The sequence below is a fragment of the Atractosteus spatula genome, chromosome 26, assembly GCF_055471065.1.
Source record: "Atractosteus spatula isolate fAtrSpa1 chromosome 26, fAtrSpa1.hap1, whole genome shotgun sequence".
In the NCBI taxonomy this organism is placed as follows: domain Eukaryota; kingdom Metazoa; phylum Chordata; class Actinopteri; order Semionotiformes; family Lepisosteidae; genus Atractosteus; species Atractosteus spatula.
In genome coordinates this window covers 1,539,844-1,552,458 of record NC_142731.1, presented here as the reverse complement: position 1 = coordinate 1,552,458, position 12,615 = coordinate 1,539,844, and the positions used below count along the sequence as shown (strand labels likewise).

Genomic DNA, 12,615 nt, shown 5'->3' with positions numbered 1-12,615 from the left:
CTATATCAAGGCCTTTCCCACAGGTACAGTGGAGCAACTGCATGATCCACGTCCCTTCAAAGTCCAAATGGACTTCTGGGTGTGATATTTCTTACTCGTTTTGAGCACTAGGAGTCTTGTAACTAATCTGCAAACCGCACAGCGTTCGATTGTATGTGAGTTACTGCTGTAAGGCGGAACTGTCATCATGGTTTAATTTGCCTGTGTTTCCGAGGCGGGGAGGAGTTTCTCTTCAGATAGGTGTTCTTTAAACTAAGCATGTAAGAAGACCTTGATCACTGTTCCTGTGGCTTCTTTTTATCAAGAGTGGAGGGTTGGGGGTTCAGGTCCTCTCTGCATGCAATGTTGATATTCTCTTTAGCAAAGCACTTCATCCTCAAAACGTCAGACCACCCAGATATATAACTGGGTCCATGTGTGTATCTCTGGGTGTATCCCTTCAATGGTAAGGCCTCATATCCAGGGGAGAATGTCAAAGGTGTCATATGCTCTCAGGCCTCTACTGTATACCTTACAGAAACCAGGATACACTCCAGCCACACTGCTTGACTTGGGTATGGACTTTACTCTCCTTATGTGAGACTGGTTATGTGTGTTCTTTAAAAGTTGATGACTTTTTCTTGCTGTTGTAGCCTGAGTTTATTGGATATCTCTTTATACCATTGTTGGCCTTTATCAGTCCACTGCTGCATAAAGCCCCTCTTAGACTTCACCTATGGTACTTTGCAGGCTTATCTCTCCTGCAAGTGTCTCAGTTGCATCCTAAATTGTTCAGGAATTCCACTTCTTTGTCACGTGTTTTCCACTGGCGATCTGGTACGGTACTTTCTTGGGCCATCAACGGTCCACTGTTCTTGTGTCATGTCCAGCAAGATAGTAACTTTTCAGGTATAAAAAATGTATTAGTTTTGCAACCAGGTATCTGTTGTTATTGCTTTTATGTTATTAGGACTGTTAATGGCTTGTGGGAATATTGACCCTGGTGTGAGTGTGCGTGCCTGCGTGTGTGTGCCTGCCCTGCGACGGACTGGCGTCCCGTCCGGGGTGTAGCCCTCCTTGTGCCTGCTGCTTGCAGAGATGGACTGCGGCTCCCCCAAGACCCCAAACTAGAAAAAATGGTTAGAAGATGGATGGAAGGATAGAACTGCTGCCTATGTCTATGTTTTTGATTACTTTGTTCTTTGTTTAAGAGTGTGTGGCTCTTGACATCAGCAGGTCTATTCCCTGCTGAAAATAGAAGAAAAGAAACAACATTTTGGCTGTGGAGCCTTCTTTGGGTGTCTTCTAAAGTTGAAAAAGTCCCAAGAACCCACTGAAATTATTGGTTTCACCACAGTATATTCTATTTGATTTTTTGAAGGCTCAAAGCTTTGTTCAAAAGTACTTTTGAAGGGTGCTTTTTTTCGAAGGCACAATATAAAATAAAGTTTAATTGAAGATGGTTCTTCCTGCCAGTGAAAACCAGTATGAGTGCAGCTTCATTTTTGTGGTATAGAAAGTATAAAACTTCCTTTTGTCAAAAATGTCTGCGGAAATGCAGTCTGTGTGTATTTGTTCCTCTAAAATCTAAGCCCTATAAGTTGAGTGCCATGTTCTCCTTAATTAGTTCTTAAACGAGCATGACCGTGCGAGAGGGGAGCAGTGCCGAGCCGAAGCAGGCCGTAGGAACTGTCCTCCTTCCGTGCGCACTGGGGGAGCAGGTTACCGTGGTCACATCTGTGAGTGCCAGCGAGATGTATACGGATTTAATTACAGGCCGGCGGAGAAAAGCAGGACTGACACTTTAAAGGCTGGCTGGCACTGTGAAGAGCAGGAGGCCAGGGTAAGGGAGAGTGTGGTAAACAGGCACAAAGGAATTCCATTTCAGTGCAAAATTGAGCATGATTGCAGGTCGCGACAGCGTCAATCCCCAGCCCAGTTTGTCTGCTGCATTTGATGTGCTTGGAGGTCATTACAAGAATTGCTGCTTCCACTAGATCTTGTTCTAAAATCTTGTTTTGTTTTCTCCACAGGACTTTATTTTTCTTTTTTTGTGTTTAATCCTTTACAAATATTTGTTTCAATCCAAGTTCCCTGTCTGTAGGTTAAGTGTTTTGCTGGGTAAAACAGTAAGGTTCAACAGGATGGCGGATATGAGGGCAATTCTGCTGTGTAAAACTTTTTTGTCTTATTATTATTGCTTATATTTAAAAGTTTACAATAAGATCTACAGATCTGCCCTTCCCACCTCTCCATGCAGCAAGACTGCAAAAAAAAAAAATATCAAGGGTTGAACAAAATCATATTTTTTTCTCTCTCCAAAGGCTGTTAAAGCATTAGCTACTTCAATTGGCTTAAATTGTCAAGCCTGTAATTTTTAGCACTGAGTTTAGAAAGCTTTGAGTAGAATTCAATGCATTTTAACTTTACAAGCCTTGGTGATAGTAAATGGGATAAAGTTAGGTTTATTCTAAAATCCATCCATCCATTTTCTAATCGCTTCTTCCAATTTGGGGTCTCGGGAGAGCTGGCGCCTATCCCAGCAAGCACAAGGCAGGGTACCCCTGTATGGGACCCCAGTCCATCACAGGACACACAGACACAGACTTGAACACACTCGCACCAGGGCCAGTTTTCCAAGAAGCTACTTAACCTACTGATTTGTCTTTGGACTGTATGAGGAATCCGTAGCACCTGGAGGAAACCCACACAAACACAGGGAGAACATACAAACACATGACAGCACCCCAGCTCCAGAAATGAACCCAGGGCCCCAGCACTGCGAGGCAGCAATGCTGACCACCGCACCTCACATGGTGCAGCATTCAAGTCAAAAAAACCTACTAATATATAAGCTAAATTAAGCTGCCATTTCAGCATTGTAGAGGTACCTTATGACTGCAGTCATTGTTGTGCAGAAACGGTCTCGTCTAGTGCTAGTAGATGAAGGACCTGGTTACTGCTGGTCATATCTGTAACATTCCTAGAGTGCATTTCCACTCCGTCTGTTAATTCAGCTGTGTCATTGGGAGTGCAAAGCAGCCAAACCCTGTGCCTTTATGTACCTGCAGATGGGTTAATTACACACATCGCCCGCTCCAGTGGTCAAACTGAACAGGTTTCAGTTTCTGATCACTTTTAGTATATTGTGTAAATGGTGCTTGTGTTATTGGAGAGGATTTGCTAAACAGTCTAAAGTCTAAAACAGGTTTTCATGTACTTGTAATTATAAAGGTAAGTAATTGAGGACAAAGGTTTTGAATCCTCCTAATGCGCGATCGTTGTTAAAATCCACAGCCTTATTTGCATTGAAACCAGCTTACAGAGCTAGACTGAAGAGTGTTTCCAGTATTGATCTGTCTCGTCAGCCCAGTCCTTATCAACACTCTCGCAAGCACACGCTGTGGATAAGCAGTTTCTATTACACTGTTTTCCATTTGCACAAATGCTCAGTGCTTTGCAAATGAAAGGCATTTTAATTGAAGTTAAAACTGCATCTACTTCACAATAGGATAAATTAAATGTATATATACAAAAAAGTAGATAAACAGCAGTGAGCAATGAAACAAATCAAACAAATTAGGTTCATTATCATCCTTTGTGTGAACTGTATCTTAGTAAAGAGGTGCCTTTTTAAAATTACCTTGAAAAGGAAAAACTTTAACGTTAACAATGTGCATTAATTATATGTATTAAAGTACTCATTTTCCTTTTCTGGACCCATTTAAAAGGCCCTTTTTCATGCTTTTTAAAAAGCATGGTGTTGCTGGGTGACATATCTTATATTCACAATTGTTTTACAAACTCCTAATAAAGCTTCTTCTAAAAAAGGCACTAGGTATTATTTGGCAGCCCTGCATTATCCAGCAGCATGATAAAGTACGTCCCAGTGCTGTAGGCTCTGTTTGTGTAAATTAGTTTGTTCAGCTTCATTTTAGGAAAAGTCATTATTTTTGAGCTATGGTGGTTTTATTTTGCTGCTGCTTTGGCCTGGTAAGATACAAATTGGACTTTTGTATATTTGATCACTGCGATGCAGTGCCATGACTGTCTCTCCTCTCCTTGTGCTACACCAGAACATTAGTGTTGTAATTGTTACTTCGAGAAATCTATAAAGTGATATCACATTTTTTCCATGGTATTTCTGTGGATATGTCATGCATTCACTTTGCCACAGTTTCCCACTGTTTAAATATTACATTCCTCTGTATATTTTTAAAATAGTTCTTCACTTATTTGTGACTGGTTTCTCGCCCAGTTTGGAATCGCCAGTGGTTTTAAAATTCTGATCTTTGGCAGACGTGCACCCATTCTGAACGACAGATGCCTGAAATCCAGACTCACTCCCCTATGCACCCAGCCTGCACAGGCATTGCTCATTTGCCACACTGTGCAACTGGCACCTGACATGTGCCTGACAGGAGAGGAAGCGTCGGAAGGAGGAGTGGTGTTTCTCTCACATGGAGACTTTAGACTGATGCAGACCAGTTGAAAGAGGAGCGTAATTACAGATGATCTGCCACTAGAGGTCGCTGTACAGCTTCTAAACTTATTGTAAATAGCTACAGTGGGGATGAGGGATTCATTAGTGAATGATTATGTGTTTGGGCAGCACAGTGGCACAGTGGTAGCATTGCTGTCTTGCAGTGCTGGAGCCATAGGTACATTTCTGGACCATTGATAGTATGTATGTTCTCCCTGTGTTTGTGGGTTACTTCTGGGTGCTACGGTTTCCTCTCATAGTCTAGAAACATACTGGTTGCTTAATTAGCTTCTGGTCTTGGTGTTAGTGTGTGTGTGTCTGTGTGTGTCGTGCGATGAACTAGTGTCTTGTCCAAGGTGTACCCTGCCTTGTGATGGACTGGTGTCCTGTCCGGGGTGTATCCTGCCTTGTGCCTGTTGCTTGCCAGGATAGGCTCTGGTTTCCCTGTGACCCTGAATTGGATGAAGTGGTTAGAAAATGAATGGGTGGAGTTGTTGTTTGTTATTTTGTCCTAAAAGGGTATGGGAATAACGCCATCTGGCTGCATTCTTCATTGTCATTCTGCATTTTTGTGCATGCAAACCTTAGGACAGCAGTAGTAGAGTAAAATTCTGTCAAAACAAGTTACGAGAGAGAGGAGTCCATTTGGCAAATCTTGTCTGGTGGTTAGTTATCAGATATCGCCTTCAACAATATGGCTAGGTAGTTAGTCCCAGACTCCCACAGCTCTTTGAAACCCGCAGCGCTCTCACTAAAGCCTGCAGGTATCCTGTGGGTTTGAGAGGGTGCTTTATAAATAAAGTTATTATCTTTCTGGACATGGATTTTTGCAATTTGCAAAAATAAATTCTATATACACACAACTGGGCAGTTGAGAGAATAGTTGATAATTGCATTTCAGGGTTACTTCATCTCTTGTGTTTGATGTTGTGTTCAAAGTTTTTTTTCACTTAAGTGTGAAATGCGCTTCTCTTTTTTTTGACTCCAGCTAATTTTCCATAGCTACACTGAATAAAAAGATTTTTTTTATTATTTTGTTTTACATTACCACATTATATTCTGCTGACTTTATACCTTTATACATCTATAGTTACTTTTTGAAATTGCTAAGCTTAGAAAATCCCTTTGTAATTATGTTCTGTGTGGATCTTTGTTGATTTAGTGCGGATTACAGTTGTCTGAAATGTGACAGACTAGGAACATACTGTATAAGGAAACTAGTGTGACAAGCTCAGTAGTAGTATATACAAGTCACTTTGGACAAAAGTGTCAACCACTCAGTCTCGACCGGTGGTGGTTGCTGCTGAGAGTGCAGGTTGTGCCCAGATCCCCAGATCAGATCTTCACCGTACCTCTAGCTGAAAGTAACTGCAGGTGTCAATGCATAGTAGGGTAGGCCAGTATCAGCCTTAGTTTACTTTGCTTTGCACAAAGAAGTGGCTCCATTGACATACTGGGTGCCTGCAGGCCTGCAGTGGCATCAGTGAGAGAAGCTTTGCTCCTCAGTTACAGAACTGTGGAGGTTACAGCGTGTCAGAAGATGAACTTTTCTGACAGGTGGGTGTGTCAGAGGAGCACGCCTGCAGGTCTTCATTCTCCCCATGCAGTGCAGGTTTATAAGGTATATAATGGAAAAAGTGGCAGCCTTTTACAAAAGAGAACTGACATTTTAGCCCATAGGAGCTCAGCATTTTCCTATACATTAAGCATCAGGCTGTGTTTTGTAGGGCACTGGCATCTCTGCCTCGACAGTGCAGCTTGTTAATCAATACTCTGCTCTAGGTCTCCCAGGCTATTTGCTCCCATTCTGCTTCAGAACCTTAATTTGCAGGTCTTTTGCGTCTAGAATTCTAAAGTAATATGGCAAGTCACAGTCTGTCAGTTTTTTTTTCCAATACCAGTGACTCAGTGTCATATTGTTTTCCACCTAAACAGCATCTGCATTTATATAAATTGGTATTGTTATGTATTGCATATAAACCTTTCACTTGCTTGTGTTGGTTTAAAGGAAATCCGGGCTGCTTGATTGTAGACTGTAGAAAGCAGTGTGGATATTAATATATACTGAGGGGGTTCTCCCGTGACTGCTTTGGAAAATCATGATCAATGGTGACAAAGGTCTGCAAAGTAAACATACGAGATAAAAAGCATGCACATAATATAAGGCTGTAACGCTGACTCTGATAGTTATCGGAGAGCCCTGTTAGTGTGAAGATCAGGAGACTATGAAGCCTCCTGAATAATGTTGTTTCGATGAGGGCAATCTGAGTTATTTTAAAGAGAAAACACACTGATTGTTTGCATGTATGATGTGGAACAGACCAAAACTATGAAAGATGACTCTTCATCTTTCAGCCTCACATCCCCGTTTGAGATTTGTGATGAAAACAAACCTCTCTTTCACTTTGACACAAGACGAATCAATAACCGCACTCATTGGTCCCCCTGTGTGGAAGTAGACACTAACGAGTAGGTAAAACTAACAGGTCTCTGTGGCTCTTTTTCTCTCGCGACAGAACCGGGTGGAAATCAACGACGTGGAGCCTGAGGTGTTTAAAGAGATGATGTGCTTCATTTACACAGGGAAGGCCCCCAACCTGGACAAGATGGCCGACGACCTTCTGGCCGCTGCAGACAAGGTGAGACGCTCCCCCCTCTCTCACACAGAGCTCTTGCTGGAGCTCTGCGCTTTCTAACCCCCGGCCAGCCTGAGAGGCGCCAGCTGATTCCAGCCACGGCTGGGCGAGGAATGATTGGATTGGATGGCGGGAAGAAGTGAGTGTGACAAACGTTGGTGCCTAATTGCTGCAGCTTGAAGAGTGAAAAGCTGGCTACTGATAAAAAAAAAAAAACGTGTGAAATGTCTCCCACATGAGACACACACATTTCTTACACACATCTGTTTCAGCTTTGTCTCCTCCAGCGTAATTAAATAGCATGCCTCTAAATGCAGGATTCTTTCACTTGTTTTTAATTCTGCATATGTTATTTTCCAGCGAGCGATTGACATATGAATAACTAAAAATAGCAAAGCCCCTGTTTCTCCACTTTGTTTTTACGTTTTCACAGAGAGTGTCTCATTGCTTTAATGTGATTATTTTATTGTGTAGCTGTCTTAAATTGTTGCACCGATAAACACCTTTTCCACGATGTTACTGTTAGTATTCATTTTTTTTTCCAGATTTAGTAATAAATGTAAAAGGAAACAGCATGGTTTTTCCCAGACTGAAGCCAGGTTAATCCAACATGAATAACACACTCAGCACAGACTGGAATCAGAGCTTCAGAAATCCCAGAAATATTCTCCCACACCTCTTTAATCGATTGTGCTGTGTTTCTGAAGCCTGTTGTTGATTCAGAGGTCATGTGTGTGGATCCATCGGATACGTTCCTGCTGCACTTTGCTTGTGATTAGCACGAGCACGTCTTTCTCACTCCAGGCTCCCTTCTGCTGGAAGGCTCAGGCTGATGGTACTCTCCACGTCTTCAGTGTCTTAATTAGAAAGCTGCATCCCGGAAGGGGTAGCTCAGCCAGAAAAGGCTTCTACCTGGAGTGCAGGGTGGCTCTGAAGTCCAGAGATGGCTGGTTCAGACTTGAGTTGAGTCAGTAGCTATGTCTCCGGGTCCCTAAGCTCTTGGCTCAGAACCACAGGAGCTGCATACTTCAGAAGCCTGCAACAGCCTATGAAAAAGTGACTTTCTGGACACTTGTCTGCTTGCAGTGCTTTCAGAGTGAGCTGCGTCAGTCCTCTGGTCTGTGCTGAATGTGGCTACTGCTGCCTGGGCTTGGCAGAGTGAAGAGGGAATAAGTGATGCTGGTATGCTTTTCTCTGGATGTGTGCAGGTGGTCTTCTGCTGTGGGAGCTCCAGCCATAAGCCAAATTGAATCCAGACACTAGTGGTCAAACAGAAACCAAACAAACAATATTTCTAAGGTTCAGGGTGCATAAACCCCTCAACCGGACAAGTGCAATATTGTACCTGTATTTTGAAAACCCCAGCCCAGATCTTATTATTCCTCTAATAGTGTTAAGGTGTTAGCTTTCAAATCACATTTTCCGTCTCTTCTTATTTCTTCGTGAAGTACGGACACTGATCTGTGTCCTGAGGTAAGGGTGTTTTTTTTAGGCTGTCACATTGATTAACAATTCCAGCAGAAGTGACTTGTGAAAGAATCTCTTCTCAACAAGAACTCCGTTGTCAGGCAGTGCTGAGTACACAGGAAGCAAGGTGCTCGCATCACATCCTGTCCTCGCTGCTGTGTGGGAAGTACTAGGGGGCAGCAGTGATATGCAACTCCAGTTCATAGTTATACAGAGAGGACTTATTAGTCTGGGGCGGAAGTGCGTCTGTGACACAGGCAGAGAAAAAAAAATGATTAAAAAATCTTAGAGATTCGGCCTCAAACCAATGCACCTGTAGTCATTCCTGTAGCAACAATAGAGACGGAGAGCAGGAGCGAGCTTTTCTGGGCATGTCAAGGATATCTGGCTTTTTATGCCTTTGAATATTGAGTGGCTGCAGCAGGAATGCACTCACACACTCCTACACCTTCCCTTGCTTTCATCCCTTTGCTTAACCACCACAGTTCTCTTTATTTTTAGCGAGGTGGTCTTACGATGATGTATGTTTAAACTGAGGCAAAGGAATAATAGGGAGTTACTTAAGTTTGTATTCCCATGGCTGAGCACGAGGGTACAAGGAGAATAACTGCTGTGGAGCACCCCCAGCCACAGCTCCGCTTGCTGCTTTTTATCATTTATTATGAGTGACTATTTGAGATCACAGTGAAACACCCACCATCCACTTGACAATACAGTACAGCCACATAGAAGCCTGCGCATTGACATCTGGCCTCTGTTTATCACTTGAAAGTGGAGTCCCTGGTGGTTTCGGCATCAAGGAATGGACACGGTTTCTTCTGAGAGCTGCGCTTTGGCCTTTCCAAAGCGCGAAGGAAGCAGTGTACAGAATGAGCAAACATAGGCTGTTGCACACAGGTAGTGGCTCTTGGGCCTACTCTTTTGGTGATTGAGTTATACTGTACATTGAGGAAGAAATTTTAATGAATCCCTTCCTTAAATGATCCAGTAGAATGGGCTTCCCTAACATGGGTTTTAAATTTACTGTGTGTGTATAGTTCTTCCTGTCCTTGATGCTGCCTTCAGAATCCTGATCCCTGTCCAGGACTGCAGTTGTAAAGGCTTAAGGTTTTTTTTGTTTTTGTTCTTTAGGCAGATACAGTACCTTGGGATCCATCTCGTAATGGCTGTGCCAGATTCTCAGATCAATTAACAAACTACCAAACACGTTAGATAGAAGAAGCTAGGGGAGGTTTATGTAGTCTTATGTTCTTAAGACCTAATCTGAAATCTCCCTGTAGTCTCCCTTGTTCTGGAGTAAGGAGATTGTTTTCCTCTAATCAGTAGTCTGCATATTTGTTAGGAAACCTCAGGATATTTCATTTATTGCTTTTTCTTCACAAGAAGGATGCTTCAATTTATTATAGGAACTTGCAAGCCTGTTTTAAATTAAAGTAAATCAAAACAGTGCCATTTCTTGGAAATGACTGAGGTTATTATGTTCTTGGAATATGACAAGCAGCCCAGATGTAACAGTGTGATTGACTGAAATACTACAATATTAATGCACAGCCATGATTCCTCATAGTTCGTGAAAATAACATAAAGCTTCAGAAAAATCCTGAGCATTTCCAATTTGTGGGTTATAAAACCCTCTTGTTGGATCAGTCAGCTTTTGTTTGATTTTGCTCTTCAGCTGTTGCAATTTGTGATCCTTGCCATATTGCATCTAACACTGTATTTTAGCTGCATTAACTAATAGTCTATAACTACAACAAGCAGTTTGTTAGATCATTTGACCATGTCCTTTTTTTAAAACTACCTATAATGTTTTGTTAAAATGATGCAGTTATGACCCAGCTAGGGTAAAAGTGCTAGCCAAATAAATTAAATGAATATTAATAAATTAATGGACTCTGTGGCATATTCAAGTCGTCGATTAAATTAGCCAGTTACTGACCTGGCTTGACAACTCTCCCAGTGGTTTAGTTGTGCTAAACCTCCACGCTGATGTAGAGCTCTAGTCAGAGGTCGGGCTGTTACCCGGCCACCCTTCCTGATGGCGACCTGTCTGACCCCTGTTCCCAGTACGCTCTGGAGCGCTTGAAGGTGATGTGCGAGGACGCGCTGTGCAGCAACCTGTCTGTGGACAACGCCGCCGAGATCCTGATCCTGGCCGACCTGCACAGTGCCGATCAGCTCAAGACGCAGGCAGTGGACTTCATTAACTAGTGAGTGTGGTGTTCAGCTCCTCCACTGGCTGGGTGGGGCGTGCCTGACCTTTTCTTCACTTGGTACTGTGGAAAATTAAGCATGCTGTTTCAGGTGTTTTATTACGGTTGTCATTGAAGAATGTTTGAAGGGCAATTATTCACGTTTTTCCCCATCATATGTGTGCACTTCAAGTTCTGAGAGGCATTAAAATGCAACAAATGCTGTTGCTTCAAAGCCCGTTTGTTGTATTCACACTACAGAAATACTCAGGATATACAGCACACGCACATTTATTCATCACCACCCAGAAGTCAATACCGTTTATTCTTTATCAGTGACTTCCTTGCCTCTCTGTCCAGATAACCATCTCCTTTATATTGTGCTCCACACGTTGATGGCTGTGTGCTGTGCCCTCCTCTTGCTTTCAGAGCTGGAATTACAGTGAAGAAGAGCGCTTCTCCCCCTCGTGTGTGCGTGCGTGTGTGCGTGCACAAGTTTAAAAAACGGACAGTCTGTCGACAGACGATGTGAAAACTACAAAACATCAAAGTTGAAAATGTATCAGAAACCTATAAAAAACATAGACCTTTCTAATGATGCAATTTCAATGCATTATTCTTGTAAGTTGAAAGACGTTATTTTCGTTTTTATAGATAAGAACATAGACATTAATGATATCATGTTCTTATTAGCTCTTTCAAAGTCAGATGCACGTGGAATAATATTTTAATGTTTATGGATGGAAACTGGAGGCACAGTGGTGCAGGGGTCAGCATTGCTGCCTCACTGTGCTGGGGCCCTGGGTTCAATTCTGGACCAGGAGTGCTGTCTGTGTGTTTGTACGTTCTCGCTGTGTTGGAGTGGGTTTCCTCCCACAGTCCAAAATCATACTGGTAGGTTAGTTGTTTTTTGAGAAAATTGGCCCTGGTGTGAGTGTCTGTGTTTGTGATGGGCTGGAGTCCAGTCCAGCGTGTCCGCTACCTTGCTCCTGTTGCTTGCCAGGATAGGCTCTGGCTCCTCCATGACCCTGAACTGGATGAATGGATGGCAGTTTGCTATAATGTATACTTAACATGTAAGTCCTGTAGTGACACAGACAGTGGCACAGTGATTAGGCTATTTGATTTGGGATCTTTCTCCCCTAGTTAGTGTTCAGCTGTCTTCTGCATGGTGTTGCATCTGTGGGAAGCAATGAGGAGGTTAAAGCAGCAGACTGTTTATAATGCAAATTCTTAGTTGAGCCTCGCCATTAATTGTAGCCCCGCGTTATGACAGTTTAATTTGCTGCAATATTGTTGTTTTCTTTGAATTGCCCCCTGGAGATGTAACAGCAGCATATCAAACCCATTTTACCCTCCCTGGAAAAAAATCAATAAAGGAAAATAATATAGAAAACAAAAGCTCTCTAACCAATGTACTCCACCCCCCAGCCCCCAGATCGCTCTCCACACGGCCTCCTGGGAGGAGCCCCAACGCAGAAACCGCCTTGCGCCATACTTGCTGAAAGCCAAGGGGCGCGCGAGAGAGTTGTGCGAGCAGGGGGGGTGCAGAATGCACTGAGACTCATTATGGCAGTGTGATACAATACATTTCAGCTTTCACCAGCTGTAGACTCACATGTGAATCATTGGTTTCAAACCAGTCCCATGGACTGCTTCAAGTCCAGATTTTTCCAGCTGCTTTTTCCGCTGGGGAGCAGGAGCCTGTCCCGGCAAGGCAGGGACATCCTGGATGGGACGCCAGTCCATTGCTCGACACACACACATGTATGGCCAGTTTTCCCAGTAGCCAGTTTACCTGCAAGTATTTCTTTGGACTGTGGAAGAAAACCAGAGCACATGGAGGAAACGCATTAAA

General features: G+C 43.0%; 1 protein-coding gene across 5 annotated transcripts in view; it reads left to right on the top strand.

Moving 5' to 3' along the window:
- spop (speckle type BTB/POZ protein) overlaps window positions 1–12,615 on the top strand; it is a 124,251-nt gene that overhangs the window by 104,200 nt on the left and 7,436 nt on the right. For 4 of the 5 annotated variants that reach the window (XM_088906328.1, XM_088906329.1, XM_088906330.1 and 1 more), the window contains 2 exons: window positions 6,979–7,101; window positions 10,633–10,775. In XM_088906328.1, coding sequence (XP_088762454.1) covers window positions 6,979–7,101; window positions 10,633–10,775 — 266 coding nt within the window. The remainder of the gene's footprint in view (window positions 1–6,978; window positions 7,102–10,632; window positions 10,776–12,615) is intronic. The other variant, XR_016086108.1, reaches the window with a different exon arrangement.